The sequence below is a fragment of the Trachemys scripta genome, chromosome 13 (genome assembly GCF_013100865.1).
Source record: "Trachemys scripta elegans isolate TJP31775 chromosome 13, CAS_Tse_1.0, whole genome shotgun sequence".
Taxonomy (NCBI): domain Eukaryota; kingdom Metazoa; phylum Chordata; order Testudines; family Emydidae; genus Trachemys; species Trachemys scripta.
The window spans coordinates 806533-826304 of record NC_048310.1 but is presented as its reverse complement, the minus strand read 5'-3'; the positions used below and the strand labels follow the sequence as shown (position 1 = coordinate 826304).

The 19772-nt window shown below is 46.7% G+C and overlaps 1 protein-coding gene across 6 annotated transcripts in view; it reads left to right on the top strand.

Annotated features, from left to right (window-relative positions):
* The window catches only part of TLN1 (talin 1), a 128992-nt gene that overhangs the window by 42727 nt on the left and 66493 nt on the right, over positions 1-19772 (top strand). For 5 of the 6 annotated variants that reach the window (XM_034788117.1, XM_034788119.1, XM_034788118.1 and 2 more), the window contains 4 exons: positions 17976-18073; positions 18512-18641; positions 18998-19150; positions 19429-19571. In XM_034788117.1, coding sequence (XP_034644008.1) covers positions 17976-18073; positions 18512-18641; positions 18998-19150; positions 19429-19571 — 524 coding nt within the window. Of the gene's footprint in view, positions 1-14236; positions 14256-17975; positions 18074-18511; positions 18642-18997; positions 19151-19428; positions 19572-19772 lie in introns of those variants that run through there. The other variant, XM_034788121.1, reaches the window with a different exon arrangement.

Genomic DNA, 19772 nt, shown 5'->3' with positions numbered 1-19772 from the left:
TGGCACAGGAAACCTTCCCCTGCCCCCACATTTTGTCCCTTAATAGTGCTCAAGGGAATCCTGTGGCTGAGAATGAATGGGCTGTAAAAGGAGGTGAAGAGCTTGTACATTTCAGCAGCTGTGGGGGTATTAGTCAAGGGGGCGTACTGTGGCACTGCTGATGGGCAAACTGCATTTCCTGGTTTTCAGAGGGTCTGCGGTAGCTCAGCTCAGTATTCTGCAGGGGATGAGACACCACCAAGCAACCACCATTCTGCGTTAACAGCGCTTTTTGCCATTGAGTTTTTAACAGGAAAAGATGTTGTTGTTGTTGTTGTTTGTTAGCGGCTCATAGTCCTGTTTAGACAGTCGTACGTATCATGTCCTGCGATTAGCATGCTGAGCCTCACAAATACACACATCAGCTGGGCCCCACCAGCCTTGTTTCAGCCCCCGCCCCCTCTTCAGCCATTCCTCTGACCCAGTCATGTTCCCTGCTCCCACCTGGCCCCTTCCCCACTTCTCTACCCAGGCCTCCCAGCTGCAAGCGGGGAAAGCATCTCCCTGAGGTCTTCACTCCCTCATATACAAATGTTCCTCCCCCGCACCCGTCCTATAACCCAGCTCCCACCAGTGTCTAGAGTGAATGGCAACTATGTAAAAGCAGAATTATGTTGAAGTGCAGGAAGGCTGGGTATGGGAGGACTGGGATCCACTGGCAGAGCTGTTGAGAGCATGGGCGTTGGGGTGCACTGGCAGAGCTAGGGTCGCAGGGGTTGGGCTGTGTCACAGATTGGTGCTAGAGCCCGTCAGTGGGCCTGACCCTGTAGGGGTCTCGCTCTTCCTCCAGGGTAAGCCACACAGCTTCACCGCCTCGTACATTCTCAACGGGTGGATGAGACGATGGTGTAGGGAGGAGCGATTTAGGCTTATTAGGAACGGGGGAAACTTTTGGGAAAAGAGGAGCCTATACAGGAAGGATGGACTCCTCCTAAACCAAAATGGAACCAGATTGCTGGCACTTAAAATTAAAAAGGTCATTGAGCAGTTTTTAAACTAAGGGCTGGGGGAAAGCCGACAGGTGCAGAGGAGCACGTGGTTTGGACAGCGACAACCCTTAGAGGAGGATCTATTAGTGGAGATTCTCTATGTCCTAGTAAGGAGGAGAGGATGGAAGATGATAAAATACAGGTAGGATCTGATGAGAAACAGTCAAATGAAAAAAAGTCCCATTCGATTACATCATGTAATAGCAGACAGCTAAAAAGTGACAAGTTTTTAAAGTGCTTTTTTACAAAGGCTAGGAGTCTAAATAAGATGGGTGAACTAGAGTGCCTCGTATTAAATGAGGATATTGATATATCAGGCATCAGAGAAACGTGTTGGAATGAGGATAATCAGTGGGATACAGTAATACCAGGGTACAAAATATATTGGACAGAACAGGTCGTGCTAGTGGGGGAGTGGCACTATATGTGAAAGAAAGCGTAGAATCAAACAAATTAAAAAATCTTAAATGAACCAAACTGTAGCACAGAATCTCTATGGATAGTAATTCCATGCTCTAATAAGAAGAATGTAGCAGTAGGGATATATTCTCGACCACCTCACCAGGATGGTGATAGTGACTGTGAAATGCTCAGGGAGATTAGAAAGGCTATAAAAATATAAAACTCAATAAAATTGGGGGTTTCAGATATCCCCATATTGACTGGGTACATGTCACCTCAGGATGGGATGCAGAGATAAAGTTTCTTGACACCTTAAATGACGGCTTCTTGGAGCAGCTAGTCCTGGAACCCACCAGAGGAGAGGCAATTCTTAGTCCTAAGTGGAGTACAAGGTCTGGTCCAAGAGGTGAATATAGCTGGACCGGTTGGTAATAATGACCATAATGTAATTCAGTTTAACATCCCTGTGGCGAAAAAACACCACAGCAGCTCAACACTGTAGCATTTCATTTCAGAAAGGGGAGCTCCACAAAAATGAGTTAGTTAAACAGAAATTCAAAGGTACAGCGCCAAAAGTGAAATCCCTGCAAGCTACATGGAAACTTTTAAAAGACACCGCAATAGAGGCTCAACTTAAATGTGTACCCCAAATTAAAGAACACAGTAAGAGAATCAGAATGATTTAGTTGGGGTTGGTCCTGCTTTGAGCAGGGGGTTGGACTAGTTGACCTCCTGAGGTCCTTCCAACCCTGATATTCTATGATTCTATGAACCAAAAAAGTGCCACCATGGCTAAACAACAAAGTAAAAGAAGCAGTGGGAGACAAAAAGGCATCCTTTAAAAAGTAGAAGTTAAATCATATTGTGGAAAATAGAAAGGAGCATTAACTCTGGCAAATGAAGTATAAAAATATAATGAGGAAGGCCAAAAAAAGAATTTGAAGAACAGATAGCAAAAGACTAGCAAAATATAAATAAAAATTAAGTACATCAGAAGCAGGAAGCCTGCTAAACAACCAGTGAGGCCACTGGACGATTGGGATGCTAAAGGAGCACTCAAGGATGATAAGGCCATTGCAGAGAAACTAAATTAATTCTTTGCATCAGTCTTCACGGCTGAGGATGTGAGGGAGATTCCCAAACCTGAGCCATTCTTTTTAGGTGACAAATCTGAGGAACTGCCCCTGATTGAGGGGTCATTAGAGGAGGTTTTGGAACAAATTAATGAACTAAACAGGAATAAGTCACCAGGACCAGGTGGTATTCACCCAAGAGTTCTGAAGGAACTCAAATGTGAAATTGCAGAACTGTGACGGGTTTGGTCACAGAGACCCCCTTGGGACTGTCACCTGATGTGCTGAGACTACCTCTGAGCCCGTTTTCTCTGCCAGTTTGGTCTTCCAGAACCCTGCCTTGTTGAGCCAGACACGCCAGCCTGCTGCAACACAGACCCCCAAAGCTGCAGACTTAACTGAAAACAGCTTAAGTGCTCCTATCTCCAGCTCCCAATGGAATCCAAACCCCAAATAAATCCGTTTTACTCTTTATAAAGCTTATACAGGGTAAACTGTCTGCCCTCTATAACACTGATAGATATAGAATATCAGGGTTGGAAGGGACCTTGGGAGGTATTTAGTCCAACCCCCTGCTCAGGGCAGGACCAATCCCCAGACAGATTTTTGCCCCAGATCCCTAAATGGCCCCCTCAAGGATTGAACTCACAACCCTGGGTTTAGCAGACCAATGCTCAAACCACTGAGCTATCCCTCCCCAGCTGTTTGCTCCCCCAGGTATTAATCACTTACTCTGGATTTAATAATACACAACAGTGATTTTATTAAGTATAAAAAGTAGGATTTAAGTGATTTCGAGTAATAACAGACAGAACAAAGTAAGTTACCAAGCAAAATAAAACAAAACAGGCAAGTCTAAGCCTAATACATTTAAGAAACTGAATACAGGTAAATCTCACCCTCAGAGATGTTCACAGACTAGACTCCTTCTTAGTCTGGGTCCAATCCTTTCCCCAGTACAATTCTTGTTAGTTCCAGCTCAGGTGGTGATAAAGGGGATTTCTCATGACTGGCCGCCTTTGTTCTGTTCCACCCCCTTTTATAGCTTTGGCACAAGGCGGGAATCCTTTGTCTCTCTCTGGGTTCCCACCCCTCCTTCTAAATGGAAAAATACCAGGTTTAAGATGGATTCCAGTATCATGTGACATGTTCACATGTCCTGTGAGACTTCATTACTCACTGGCTGGCACCCAGGTATACAGGAAGGCTTACAAATAAACAGCCATTTACAACCAATTGTCCTAGATGATGGGAGCCATCAAGATTCTAAGCCACCATTAATGGCCCACACTTTGCATCATTACAATAGGACCTCAGAGTTATATTGCATATTCCTAGATTCAGATACAAGAATGATACATTCATACAAATAGGATGACCATACTCAGTAGATTATAAGCTTTGTAATGATACCTTACAAGAGACCCTTTGCATAAAGCATATTCTAGTTACATCATATCCACACTTACAAACATACTTTTATAAAAATATGGAGTGCAGTGTCACAAGAACTACTAACTGTGGTTTGTAGCCTATCATTTAAGTCAGCTTCTGTACCAAATGACGGGAGGTTAGCTACTGTGATGCCAATTTTTAAAAAGGGCTCTGGAGAGGATCCCGGCAATTACAGGCCGGGAAGTCTGACTTCAGAACCGGGGAAATTGGTTGAAACTATAGTAAAGAACAGAATTGTCAGACACATAGATGAACATAATTTGTTGGGGAAGAGTCAACATGGTTTTTGTAAAGGGAAATCACGCCTCACCAATCTGCTAAAATTCTTTGGGGGGGGTCAACAAGCATGTGGACCAAGGGGATCCAGTGGATATAGTGTACTTAAATTTTCAGAAAGACAAGGTCCCTTACCAAAGGCTCTTAAGCAAAGTAAGCTGCCACGGGATAAGAGGGGCGGTCCTTTTCAGGAATCAGTAACTGATTAAAAGATGGGAAACAAGGGGTAGGAATAAATGGTCAGTTTTCAGACTGCAGAGAGGTGGTGTCCCGCAGGGGTCTGTACTGGAACCAGTCCTATTCAACATATTCATAAATGACCTGGAAAAAGGGGTAAACAGTGAGGTGGCAAAATTTGTAGATGATACAAACCTACTCAAGATAGTTAAGTCCAAAGCAGACTGCGAAGCGCTACAAAAGGATCTCTCAAAACTGGGTGACTAGACAACAAAATGGCAGATTAAATTCAGTGTTGATAAATGCAAAGTAATGCACATTGGAAAACATAATCCCAACTATTCATATAAAATGATTGGGTCTAAATTAGCTATTACCACTCAAGAACGATCTTGGAGTCCTCGTGGATAGTTCTCTGAAAACATCCACTCAGTGTGAAGCGGCAGTCAAAAAAGCTAACAATGTTAGGAGCCATTAAGAAAGGGATAGATAATAAGACAGAAAATATCATATTGCCTCTATATAAATCCATGGTACGCCCACACCTTGAATACTGTGTGCAGTTCTGGTTGCCCCATCTCAAAAAAGATATATTGGAATTGGCAAAGGTTCAGAAAAGGGCAACAAAAATGATTAGGCGTATGGAGCGGCTGGCATAGAGGGGAAGAAATTAATAAAATTGGGACTCTTCAGCTTGGAAAAGATGACTAAGGGGGCGGATATGATTGTGGTCTATAAAATCATGACTGGTGTGGAGAAATTAAATAAGGAAGTGTTATTTACTCATAACACAAGAACTAGGGGTCACCAAATGAAATGAACAGGCAGCGGGTTTAAAACAAACATAAGGAAGTATTTTTTCACTCAATGCACAGTCAAGCTGTGGAATTCCTTGCCAAAAGATGTTGTGAAGGCCAAAACTGTAACAGGGTTAAAAAAAAAACTAGATATGTTCATGGAGGACGGGTCCATCAATGGCTATTAGCCAGGATGGGCAGGGATGGTGTCCCTACCTCTGTTTGCCAGAAGTTGGGAATGAGCAACAGGGGATGGGTCACTTGATGATTCCCTGTTCTGCTCATTCCCTCTGAGGCACCTGGCACTGGCCACTGTCAGCAGACAGGATACTGGGCTAAACGGACCTTTGGCCTGACCCAGTGTGGCCATTCTTCAGTTCCTAGACTGGACCTTTGGGCTTGCAGCACTCCTGTTCATCATAGAACCATAAGATTAGAAGGGACTGCAAGGGTCATCTGGTCTAACCCCTGCCAAGATGCAGGATTTGTTGTCTTCGCCCTGTCAGATCCAGTCAGCAAGTCCCACTGAGAGAGTCCCTTATTGAGACTTGTCCACTCCTCCGGGATTAATGCACCTCGCCCAGCATCTGCAGTGATACTCACGCAGCACTGCCGGAACAGTTGGGTCTATCTGTCACCTGGACAAAGCACAGGGAGCCCTTAGCTTAGCCCAGAGAATTGACGCTTAGAGCATCATCCTGTCTGGCCAGCCCAGAGCCCAGGCACGCTGTAGTGACCCCCTTGGTTCAAGCCCTGTCTGTCTCTGTCTGACCTCCTTGGTCAGACTGCTGGTGAGAGCCCGACTCCTCCCAACTGCCAGCTCTGATCCCCCACCTCATTCCTCTCCAGACCTTTGATTGTTGTTCAGCTTGGGGAAGGGTGGGGAAATCTTCCTCCATCTGGCTTGTTGGTTGCTAGGTGCCAATATCTCGATGATTAGATTTGTTTTTGTCTTCTCTGATGCTCTACTGATGTGGGGATTAAGGCCCAGACAGCTACTCCCACACCTATGTCTGTTCACCTGACCTGAGAGCAAATAGCCCTTTTTCACCCCATTGGGTAACAATGTAGCATATAGGGGAAACTGAGGCACACACGGGCTTCATAAAAATATTACAAAAAATTCCCAATTTGTCAGTGTGCACTTGCAAATCCGGGAGGTGCCATGCCTCCCTCACCAGAGCCTTCAACCTCTCTTCCCTCCCTTACCATCCATCCCCCTTTCTGCCCCTCCCCTCAACCCTCCTTCCTGCAGCCCCAACCCCTCTCCCCCATTCCACCATTTTTTTGCTCCAAAATACCCTTCCCTTCCCAGGAACATTCACATGTCTAATCTTTTCCCAAAAAGACTTTGTTTACATTCTCTCCCCCCCCCCCCCCCCCCCCAAAAAAAAATAAAGTTGCCACCCATAACTTGCAAATTGTAGCAATCTCTAGCTAAGTCCTACCAGACTGGGACAATGCTCCACAAATCTAGGACTTTCAGTGTTTAAACTGGACAAATGGCCTCCCTACCTTTGAGTGAAATGATCCCAGATTTGGATCACTAACATTCCCCTGCATTCCCCTGAGGTACACCACATTTCAAAGCAACCAGAGGAACTGTTTGGATTTTAGAGCATGTGCAAGACCCTAGCTTTTGAAGCATATAAAATGGTAGGAATGGAAACCCTTTAGTCGTTTTTCTGAATTGGCACATTAGGGCTGTCAATGGAATACCATTTAATTTAAATATTTTTGGATGTTTACTACATTTTCAAATATATTAATTTCAGTTGCAACACAGAATACAAAGTGTACAGTGCTCACTTTATATTTATTTTTTATTACAAATATTTGCATTGTAAAAAACAAAACAAAAATATTTTTCAATTTACCTCATTACAAGTATTGTAGTGCAATCTCTTTATCATGAAAGTTGAACTTAAAAATATAGAATTATGTAAAAAAACAAACTGCATTCAAAAATAAAACAATGTAAAACTTTAGGGCCTGCAAGTCCACTTAGTCCTACTTCTTGGTCAGCCAGTTGCTAAGACAAACAAGGTTGGTTACAATTTGCAGGAGATAATGCTGCCGGCTTCTTGTTTACAATGTCACCTGAAAGTGAGAACAGGCGTTTGCATGGCACTGTTATAGCTGGCGTTGCAAGATATTTACGTGCCAGATGCGCTAAAGATTCATATGTCCCTTCATGCTTCAACCACCATTCCAGAGGACATGCATCCATGCTGATGACGGGTTCTGCTTGATAACGACCCAAAGCAGTGCAGACCGATGCATGTTCATTTTCATCATCTGAGTCAGATGCCACCAGCAGAAGGTTGATTTTCTTTTTTGGTGGTTCAGGTTCTGTAGTTTCCACATCAGAGTGTTGCTCTTTTAAGACTTCTAAAAGCATGCTCCACACCTCGTCCCTCTCAGATTTTGGATGACACTTCAGATTCTTGAACCTTGGGTCGAGGGCTGTAGCTATCTTTAGAAATCTCACATTGGTACCTTCTTTGCGTTTTGTCAAATCTGCTGTGAAAGTGTTCTTAAAAATGAACGTGTTCTGGGTCATCATCCGAGACTGCTATAACATGAAATATATGCAGAATGAGGGTAAAACACAGAGCAGGAGACATACAATTCTTCCCCCAAGGAGTACAGTCACAAATTTAATTGACACATTATTTTTTTAACGAGCATCATCGGCATGGAAACATGTCCTCTGGAATGGTGGCCGAAGCATAAAGGGGCATACAGATGTTTAGCAGATCTGGCATGTAAATACCTTGCAACACCGGCTACGAAAGTGCCAGGCGGATGCCTGTTCTCACTTTCAAGTGACATTGTAAATAAGAAACAGGCAACAGACTCTCCCGTCAATATAACCAAACTTGTTTGTCTGAGCGATTGGCAGAATAAGTAGGACTGAATGGACTTGTAGGCTCTAAAGTTTTACACGGTTTTGTTCTTGCGTGCAGTTATATAACCAGAAAAACCCCTGCATTTGTAAATTGCACTTTCATGATAAAAAGATTGCACTACAGTACCTGTATGAGGTGAATTGAAAAATACTATTTCTTTTGTTTATCATTTTTACAGTGCATATATTTGTAATAAAAATAATAAAGTGAGCACTATGCACTTTGTATTCTGTTGTAATTGAAGTCAATATTGAAAATATAGAAAGACATAAAAAAAGGAATAAATTTCAGTTGGTAGTCTGTTATGAGTGCGATTAATCACCATTAATTTTTTTGAGTTAACTGCTTGAGTTTATTGCGATTAATGACAGCCCTAGTAACAATGAACATTTTCTTCTATACTGTTCCCGACTGGAGTCCCCCAAGATGCAGAGAGCGCTAAGTACTACCTTGGGTAAGGCTCAACAGAGGGAGACCATTTTGACCTACAGCTCATCAATAGTTGGGGGGGGGGAGGTTAGATATCCAGAACACCTGGTTCAAATGTCTCCAACTGTGGGTCACTCACCCTGTTCTGTAGCCTTGTGAGGCACACCGAATTTCAGAGAAATCTGAGTAAGCATGTTGACTTTAGAGGACTTAGAACAGTTGACCTTTAAACAGATGTTGTGATGCAACTGCAACTACAGTGGAGCTCCCATGTCCCTATAATACTGTGTCCAGTTCTCGTTTCCACGCTTTTCAAAGAATGTTGACAAATTGGAAACCGTTCAGAAAAGAGCTTCAAGCATGATCGGAGGTCTGGAAAACCCTCTTCGCAGCAGGAGATTGAAGAAGCTCAAATATTTATTTTAACAAAGAGAAGATTAAGAAGTGGTTTGATCACAGTCTGCAAGTATGGGCACGGGGAGAAGATTTCTGACCGAGGGCTCTTTGATCTAGCAGACAAAAGCATAATGAGACCCAATGGCTGGAAGCTGAAACTAGATAAATTCAGACTAGAAATTAGGTACAAAATTTGAACAATGAGGATAATTAACCATTGACACGACTTACCAAGGAATGTGGTAGATTCTCTGTCACTTAGTCTTTAAATTAAGATTGGGCATCTCTTTCCTAAGGATCCGCCCGAGCTCGACCGCAAGCTGTTGGCTAGATGCATGAAGGTGAGGGGCTCTGGCCTGGATTCTGCAGGAACTCAGATGGGATGGCCTTAATGGTCCCTTCTAGCTTTACAGTCTACAAATCTGTGAAAATGCTTCAAAGACTAATGTTCTCCAAAGGCCTAAGATGTTGTGACCCATGGTGCCTGGGGCAGCCCTCACTGAAGATGCCAAGGTCAGGGCAGGCTGCAAAAGGGAGAGTAGATACGCACCAGTCTTTGGGAGAAACACTGAAGTAAACTCGCCAACCATTCACAGATTGTGCTTCTGACCCCCCCCCTTTCCTCCCTCCACTGGTTATCAAAAAGCCAAAAAAAAAAATCACCCAGCCCCTTTTATTGCATTCCAGTTCTCTGGCTCCCAATCAGCACCTGGGTCCAGTACAGTGAGAAGTTATTTAACACTCTTCTCACTATACAAAATTTTCTTCTGATTCCCAAATGGCCAGCCACATTCCCAGGCCAGTATTAGGTTGGAGCTTACCCAAAATACCATGCTGCTGGTGATCTTTTCTTTGAGACGATAACCAATGTTTTCAACAAAGGAAATGCAGTAGGTCTAATCTACCTGGATTTCAGTAAGGCATTTGATACAGTTCCACATGGGAAATTATTAGTTAAATTGGAGAAGATGGAGATTAATATGAGAATTGAAAGGTGGATAAGGAACTGGGTAAAAGGGAGACTACAACAGGTCCTACTGAAAGGTGAACTGTCAGGCTGAAGAGAGATTACTAGTGGAGTTCCTCAGGGATCAGTCTTGGGATAAATCTTATCCAACATTTTTATTAATGACCTTGTCACAATAATTGGGAATGTGCTACTAGAATTTGCAGATGAAACAAAATTGGGAGGGATATGGAGAAGGACCAAAATATCATACAAGAAGATCTAGATAACCTTGAAAACTTTGAAAATGTAAGTAATAGAAATGGGGTGAAATTTAATAATGCAAAGTGCAAGGTCATGCTGTAGGGGAGATGAGGAGAAAGACCTGGGTGTATTGGTCCGTCATAGGATGACCATGAGCTGCCAGTGTGATGTGGCCTTGAAAATGGTGAATGCAGTCCTAGGATGTATCAGGCGAGGTATTTCCAGTAGTAATAGGGAAGTGTTACTTCCATTATACAAGGCATGGGTGAGACCTCATGTGGAATAGCATGTGCAATACTGGTCTCCCAGTTTGAATTAATCTCTCTAAAGCATGGAACAGTTGCAGAGAAGGGCTACTAGGATGATCTGAGGAAAGGAAAAACCTACCTTATGAGAGGAGACTCAAGGAGTTTGGCTTGTTTAGCCTAATCAAACGAAGGCTGAGGGGAGATATGATTATTGTCTATAAATACCTTAGAGGGATAAACACCAAGGAGGGAGAGGAGTTATTTAAGTTAAGTGCCAATGTGGACACAAGAACAAACTGTATAAACTGGCCATCAACAAGTTCATGCTTGAAATTAGACAAATTTAGGACGGAAGAATCCCATTCACTGCTACAGACTAGGGACCAAATGGCTAGGCAGCAGTTCTGCAGAAAAGGACCTAGGGGTTACAGTGGACGAAAAGCTGGATATGAGTCAACAGTGTGTCCTTGTTGCCAAGAAGGCTAACGGCATTTGGGTCTGTATAAGTAGGGGCATTGCCAGCAGATCGAGGGATGTGATCATTCCCCTCTAGTCGACATTGGTGAGGCCTCATCTGGAGTACTGTGTCCAGTTTTGGGCCCCACACTACAAGAAGGATGTGGAAAAATTGGAAAGAGTCCAGCGGAGGGCAACAAAAATGATTAGGGGTCTGGAGCACATGACTTATGAGGAGAGGCTGAGGGAACTGGGATTGTTTAGTCTGCGGAAGAGAAGAATGAGGGGGGATTTGATAGCTGCTTTCAACTACCTGAAGGGGGGTTCCAAAGAAGATGGATCTAGACTGTTCTCAGTGGTACCAGATGACAGAACAAGGAGTAATGGTCTCAAGTTGCAGCGGGAGAGGTTTAGGTTGGATATTAGGGAAAACTTTTTCACTAGGAGGGTGGTGAAGCACTGGAATGGGTTCCCTAGGGAGGTAGTGGAATCTCCTTCCTTAGAGGTTTTTTAAGGTCAGGCTTGAAAAAGCCCTGGCTGGGATGATTTAGTTGGGAATTGGTCCTGCTTTGAGCAGGGGGTTGGACTAGTTGACCTCCTGAGGTCCCTTACAACCGTGATATTCTATGATTCTATAAAGGTTTCTAACCATCAGGGAAGTGCACTTCTGGAACTGCTCCCCTGGGAAGGGTGTAGGGGCAGAAAACCTAACTGCCACGACTGAGTTTGATAAGTTTATGGACTGCATGGGATTATGAGATGTGGCCCATCGGTGACTGCTGTTGGCAAATATCTCCAACAACTAGAGATGGGACTCTAGATGGGTAGGGCCCTGAATTAATACAGAGATTTTTTTTTCCTGGTGGGTCTTGCCCATATGCTCAGAATCTAATTGCCATATTTGGGCTCAGTAAGGAATTTTCCCCCAGGTCAGATTGGCAGAGACGCTGGGCCTTTTTCGCTTTCCTTTTCAGCATGGGGCATAGGTCACTTGATGGTTTAAACTAGAGTAAATGATGGATTCTCTGAAACTTGAAGTCTTTAAATCAAGTTTTGAGGACGTTAGTGACTCAGCCAGAGGTGAGGGGTTTATTACAGGAGTGGGTGGGTGAGGTTCTGTGGCCTGCAATGTGCAGGAGGTCAGACTAGATGATCATGATGGTCCCTTCTGGCCTTAAAATCTGAGTCTAACTTCCCGCCACTGGATCATGTTTCTCTGCTAGACTGAAGAGCCCATTATTAAACATGAGTTCTGCGTGTAGATACTTACAGACTGATCACGTCACCCCTTAACCGTCTCTTCGTTAAGCTGAGTGGATTGTGCTCCTTGAGTCTATCACTACAAGGCAGGTTTCTAATCCTTAAGTCATTTTTGTGGCTCTTCTCTGAACCCTCTCAATTTTTTCAACATGCTTCTTGAATGGTGGACACCAGAACTGGACACAGGATTCCAGCAGTGGTTGCGCCAGAGCTAAATACAGAGGTAAAATAACCTCTCTGCCCCTACTTGAGATTCCCCCGTTTGTGCATCCCAGGATTGCATTAGGCCCTTTTGGCCACAGCGTCGTATCCATCACAACCCCAAAATCTTTTTCTGAGTCACCACTTCCCAGGGTAGAGGGCCCCATCCTGTAAGCATGGCGTGCGTGCTTTGTTTCTAGATGTATACATTTAGCCATATTAAGACGCATACTGTTTGCCTGTGCCCATCTTACCAAGTGATCCAGATTGCTTTGTGTTAGTGACCTGTCCTCTTCATTATTTACCACTCCCCCAATTTTTGTGATGTCATCTGTAATGTTTATCAGTTAGGATGTTGTTTTCTTCCAGGTCATTCATAAAAATATTCAATACTATAAGGCTAAGAACTGATCCATATGGGACCCCATTTGATGATGATTCCATGTTTACAATTGCATTTTGAGACCTATCAATTAGCCAGCTTTAAATCCATTTAATGTGTGCCATGCTAATTTTATATTCTAGTATTTTAATCAAAATGTTGTGGTACCAACTCAAATGCCTTCCAGAAATCGATTACATCAGCACTATTACTTTTTATCAGCCAAAATTGTAATTTCATAAAAAAGATCATTACTTTGGCAAGATCTATTTTCTATAAACCCATGTTGATTGGCAATTGTTATATTCCTTTAATTTTTTATTAATGAGTCCCATATCAGCCACTTCATTATCTTGCCTGAGATTGATGTCAGACTAACAGCCCTATAATTACCCATGTCATCCCATTTACCCTTTTAAAATATTGACACAACATTAGCTTTCTTTGAGACTTCTTGAACTTCCCCTGTGTTCCAAGACTTATTGAAAAATCAACATTAATGGTCCAGTGAGCTCTTCAGCCAGCTCTTTTAAAACTCTGGATTCAAGTTCTTCAGACCTGCTGATTTAAAGAAGTCGTCTAACTTTAGCAGGTGTTTGACGTCCTCCTGAGATACTAGTGCAATGGAAGGAGTGTTGTTATATGACGATATTGTTTTTTACCAAATATAAACAGAAATATTTATTGAACAGTTCTGCCTTTTCTGCATTCTGCATTGCTAGTATTGATAATTCTACCATTTCCATCTAGTAATGGACCAATACCACTGTTAGGGGTTTTTTTTTGTTCTGAATATACTTTTAAAAAATCCTTCTTATTGTTAACTCTGCCAGCCATAGATTTCTCCTCATGTCCCTTTGCTTCCCTTACCAATGTTCTTATCACTTACATTTCTTGGGAACCCTGGGGCCATGAGTTTCCTCAATCCAGGGACCCTGCTTTCTTTCCCCTCCAGTAACAGGCCCCTCTTCTAATGGAAGTGTTTTCGACTCTGTGTTAACCCCGTCGGCCTTTCCAAGCCTCATGCCCTGAGGCTGAAGGAGACATCACCATACCCTGATAAATGGGGGAAGGGGTAAACCCCTTAGCGAAGCTGCTGCCTTGACCAGTATACTGCAGGATGCCCAGTCACCCCCCTAGTGATGCGCCATCTGTCTGGGGCTCCCATGAGTCTCTTGACGTGCCCCAGCTCATCACCCTTGCAGCACGTTACCTCTGGGACTTCACGCTTCTCGGCCCCAAACAGTTTCTCCTCAGTCCTTGGTTCGGCTGTATCGGCCATTGTGGTCTCTGGTATCTGAGACCCAGTGTCCTTCGGAACCCAGCCCTCCTAGGTGCCTAGTGCTCTATGCCAGCTAGTAATCCCCATTGTCTCTGACACCCACGGGCAGACCTGCCCACAGTACCCGCTCCCAGTTGGCGGGACCATCTGACACCTGTTCCTTTTCTGTGTGCAAGGGCTGAGCCTGTCTGGTTGCTGTCATGGCGGCCGGGCTTTCCGCCCAGCCAGAGTTGTCGTTGGGGATATCGGCCATCTCGCACTTCAGACAGTTGTAAGCATCGCTCTGCATCGTCATCGGCCTTGCTGGGAGTGGGTCTTGGGTCCCACTCCTAGAACATGTTGTAACGGTGAACACTCCCTGCTGGAGGGCTCCCTGGCATCCAGTGTGGAACCAGAGTTACATCTCTGCCTCAGTTTCCCCTAGTGAACTTTTCGTAAGCTCAGTGAGGCTTGTACACAGTGAACAATATATACACAGTGAACAATATATACAATACTAGTTTATTGTATTAACTGCCAGACGTGGTAGGGAAACGCCTTCTCTTTCTGCTGTCAGTCCCCAGGCTTCTCCACTCCCTGGGCTCTGCAGACTCTCCCCTGTGGCCTCAGGCGAGCCTGGAGAGCTCTGTAGTGCTGTCCTCTGAAGCATCCCATCTGTGTCCTGGGGCTGTTCCTTTCCCCGGGAGCCCCTGGGAGTAGCTGCTTACCTAGCTCCTCGTAGTTTCCTTTCTCTGTTCTAGGCTCCGGCCTGAACCATCCAAACTCTTTGAGGCCCAGGTGTTCCTGAGCTGGCTGCCAGCTACTTGTCCAATCAGCCATCCATGGGTGGGTCTGGCTTGGCTTGTTCTCCTTAGCAGCACCTGACACAGGTGCCTGTCCCTTCAGAGGGCCACCCCAGGACAGGGCTTCACTCCTGCTGCAGCTGATAATTTGACCTGGCCCTAACCCTGCAGTACCTCGAGGTGCCTCTGCCCAGTTCACACAACCTTGGAGTTAGTAGGGGCCGCCAGGGTCATCTCATCCAACGCCCGGGCAAGGTACAGGGTTTGTTGTATCTAAACCACCCCAGACAGACGGCTCCGGCCTCCTTTTGAAAACTTCCAGCAAAGGCGCTTCCACAACCTCTGTAAGCGTCTGTTCCATTGGCGTCCTGTTCTGACCGGTAGGGGGTGTATCCTGAGATTTAATCGAAAGCTGCTCTGCGTAGTTTGAACCCATGGTGTCTTGTCCTGTCCCCTTTTCTCTATCTTTCTTATGGCAGCCTTTTAACTATCTGAAGACCACGGTCATGTCCTTCTTAATCTCCTCTTATCCAAACTAAACATACCCAGTTCCTTCAGCCTTTGCTCATATAGCTGCATTCCATCCCTTTGATCATCCTTGTCACTTGCCTCTGGATCCTTTCCAGTTTCTTTACATCCTTTCTACACAGTGATGACCAAAACTGGACACAGTACTCCAGCCTAGCAGCGCTGAATAGAGCGATACCATCACTCCCTGCGACTTGCATGCTATGCCTCTGTTAATCCAATTGAAAACTGCATTTGCTTTTTTGCCACAGCATCGCATTGCTGACTTGTGTGGAGGTTGTGATCCACCACAGCTCCCACATCCTTCTCCGCAGTGCTGCTGCCCAGCCAGTTGTCCCCCAGTCTGTATTTGCGCACTCGGTTTCTCTTCCCTACATGAAGCACCTCACATTTGTCTTTATTAAATTTCATTGTGTTATTTATAGCCCACTTCTCCAGTTAATCCAGATCCCTCTGAATTTTAGCTCTATCCTCCTAAGTGTTGGCAACCTGCCCTAGCTTTGTGTCATCTGAAAATTTGATCAGGATGCTCTCGTCCTACATCCAGGTCATTAATAAAGCTGTTAAGCCCTGGACCCAGAACAGATCCCTGTGGAATCCCACTTGAGACCTCCTGACATCATTCCATTAATAGCTAATCCTTGTTTGTGGTTGTTTAACCAATTATGTATCTACTTAGTAGTAGTTCTGTCGAGCCCGCATTTCTCCAGCTTAGCTATCAGAATGTCACCTGGGACGGTGTCAAAAGACTTGCTGAAGTCCAGGTATACTATGTCCACTGCATTCCCCCAGCCACCAAACCAGTTACCCTGTCAAACAAAGAAATCAAGCTGGTTTGGCATGATGTGTTGTAGGTAAATTCATGCTGGCTGCTAGTGATCACCCTCCGTCCTCCCGGTATTTGCAAATTGAATGTTCTATGCATGGCTCTAGTAGCTTCTCAGGTATCGAGGTCAGGCTGACTGGTCGATTGTTCCCAGCTCCTCCTGTTCCCCTTCTTTTAAAGATGGGGCCTACGTTAGCCTTTTCCAGGCTTCCGGGACCTCTCCTGTCAGCCATGAGCTTGTAAATATCGTTGTCAGTGGCTCCGAGAGTTCTTCAGCTAATTCGGTCAGTACCCGGAGGTGAATAGCATCCAGCCCCGCTGATTTGAATTCATTCAGATTGGTCAGAAGATTTACTTGTCCTGATCTGCATCCTTTCCCCTTGATTGTCTGTGATAACTTTGCTGGTCGTCTGGTCACCTGTTGTTTTTTGTGAGAAGCCTGAAGCAAAGTAGGCATTGAGCAACTCTGCCTTCCTCTCATCTACCGTTACCAGCTCACCACCTTCACTGAGCAGCACACCATGCCATCCCTGATTGTTCTTTTTTGTCTGACAGATTTGAAGAGACACCCCCCCACACACACACACACACACACCCATCTCTAACATTCCTTGCTTTGTAACTCATTCAATTGCTCACCCTTTGTCATTTCCCTTTAGCTGGTGCACAGGCCACATGATTCCTGCCCAGTTAATTTTGAGAATAAGCTTTTGCCACAACCTGGATTTGTTACCGCTTTCCTGATGCCATCTCTTTCCTGGCCAGTATTTCCTGGCTGTGTATTCCTAGGTAGTTCCCGTTTCTGGTATGGGAAGAGAAATCACAGGCTATTGTGCCTTAATTATGTTGTCATTTCGGGTTCCCCGCCACCTTCCCCGCTGGTGGGTTTTATTCCTGCTTCCCAGTGCAGGGTACTCACTAGATTTCTGAACTTCCCGGCATTTGTTCCCCTGCAATCTGAGTCCTTTGTGCAGCAGTGTTCTGAGACGGTCTGTTCCTCGCTGTGTTTAATTCAGTCAGCTTGGGGTCAAAGTGCCTAGCTTCCCTCTCGCTGTCTTGCTCTCAGGCAGCTCCTCGCTACCCATGGTCAGGGCTCTTCCTGGCTGAGTTCCTGGTGCTCTGCACTGCTACCTTTTCTTCGGTGGGGTTTTCTTTGAGAAAATAGATGAAGACAAGACAGATCCTGGTGACTTTCATGCCATTTGGGATCCTGTCAGAGGAACGATGCAACAGCCACTAGACTAGATGAGCAAAATGCTGATGCCTCAGGAACTCCTGAGACTGTTGGAGAGCAATTGAGGAGATGACTCTGTATAATCAGCTACCAGCAGCCAAAGCTAGAGTGGGGAAGCTGGGCAATTCACTAATGCTCTTTCTTCCCCAACGGGCCGTGCAGTGGAGGGCGTTCTCTCATGTCTGCGCACCTTCAAAATTCAGTGCAAGTTTTTACCTCTGTTCGTAATGGTTGAGGGTCTGGCTGCCTCTCCTCCTCCCTCCATTGCCTGGACACCTCAGCACGCACCTTATTCTCCATCTCTCTGAGCCGTGTAGCTGCATGTTAGACATTCAGGTGGGAGGCTCCAAAGCTCTACACAACTCCAGCCTCCTGCATCTCCTCACCCTGTCCCCCTCGGCCTCCCCATTCTGCCAAAAGCTCCTTCACCTCCCCCGGTCTCTCCTCTGCCCCCCCAGAACAGCCTCTCCATCCATCCCTGCACCTCTGTAATGTTAGGAAACTCTGCTCTTGGGGCCAGGGGCCTGGGCTGGCTGGGCCAGGGAGCTGAGGGGCCCATGCTTGGAGAATGGGGACCCAAGATCATGGGTCTGTGCTGGGAGAGTCTGCTCTGTTTTTCAGCCAGTGATTTTGGGCTGTTCCTTTCGGATGAGGACCCGAAGAAGGGGATTTGGCTGGAAGCTGGGAAGGCTCTGGACTACTACATGCTCCGCAATGGGGTAAGTGCCCAGTCCCCGCCCCGAGTCCCCATGCATCCCTCCCCAAGCTCTGCACTATGACGTGCCCTGCAGTGCAGTACGTGCCTCTACTGCCCCCAGCCCCAGGGCAGGGTTACTCGTGCTTCCTTAGAGGTTTTTAAGGCCCGGCTTGACAAAGCCCTGGCTGGGATGATTTAGTTGGGGATTGGTCCTGCTTTGAGGTGGGGGTTGGACTAGATACCTCCTGAGGTCCCTTCCAACCCCGATCGTCTGATTCTATGCTCTGCAGTGCCTGGTGCAGCCTGCTCCATAGCCCTGGGTACTCCATGCCAGGGAGACGGGAGGGCTGTTCCTCAGGGGTGGGCAGGGTTCTCTGGTACAGAGGGGAGGGCATGGGGACCGCATGCCCCTGTGGGCGTGCCCGGACGCCGGCGCTAACACTGAGCGCCTGTGCTGCAGGACACCATGGAGTACAAGAAGAAGCAACGGCCGCTCAAGATTCGCATGCTGGATGGGACGGTTAAAACAGTCATGGTGGACGACTCCAAAACGGTCACAGACATACTCATGACAATCTGTGCCCGGATTGGTAAGGGACGGAGCACCGCCCAGGCCAGAGCCGGGGGCAGGATGGGAGGGGGCGATGTCTGGCTTGGGGAGGTGGGGGGGAATGATGGGATGGTGGCTTGGCGTGGGGGGGGCGAGAGGATGGGGAGGGGGCATTGCCTGGCTGTGGGGGGTCGGGGAGAGTGGGGGGCAGTGCCTGCATGCAGGTAGGGGGTGCTGTCATTCAGGGGCACTGCCCAGGCAGGCGGTGTCTGTGCCCCATAGGGAGTATTGCAGGGATGCTGAGCTGGGCAGGGGGAGCTCCGTGTTCTCGGGGGGCTCCCCAGCCTGTGGCTGCCAGGCAGGCTGTGACGGGCACTGCGCTGTCTGCCCCTGCAGGCATCACCAATCACGACGAGTACTCGCTGGTGCGGGAGATGATGGAAGAGAAGAAGGAGGAGATCACCGGCACTCTCAAGAAGGACAAGACCTTGCTGCGGGATGAGAAGAAGATGGAGAAACTCAAGCAGAAGTTGCACACGGACGATGAGTGTAAGGACCTGCCCTGTGCTGGGGGCAGGAGGGGCGGGGCCAGCCCACACTGCAGCAGCGAGTGGGCAAGCAGGCGCCGTGGGGGGAGGTCAGTCCCGGGGGTGGCCGGTGCTGTGGTTGGAGGGAGGTCGCGGTGGGAGTGGGGGGGGTCGCCCCTGCATAGTGTCTCTCAGTGCCCTGGGTCAGTCAGTCAGTCTGTCCCTCCCAGCCCCGTGCCCTGGGCAGGGACTAGCTGCGGGCCGGCGTTCGGCCCTGCTCACATTCTGTGCTCTCGGCAGTGAACTGGCTGGATCACGGGCGAACGCTGCGTGAGCAAGGCATCGACGACAGCGAGACGCTGCTGCTGCGACGCAAGTTCTTCTACTCCGACCAGAACGTGGACTCCAGGGACCCTGTGCAGCTCAACCTGCTCTACGTGCAGGTACCCGTCCCCCAGCCTGCCCCCTGCCACCGCAGCTTAGCTCGTGACCCTTTCCCCGCTCCCCAGGCCATGCCGGTCCTCTCCAGCCTCAGCCCCGTGCTGCTCAAGGCTGGTTCATAGATTCATAGATTATAGGACTGGAAGGGACCTCGAGAGGTCATCGAGTCCAGTCCCCTGCCCGCATGGCAGGACCAAATACTG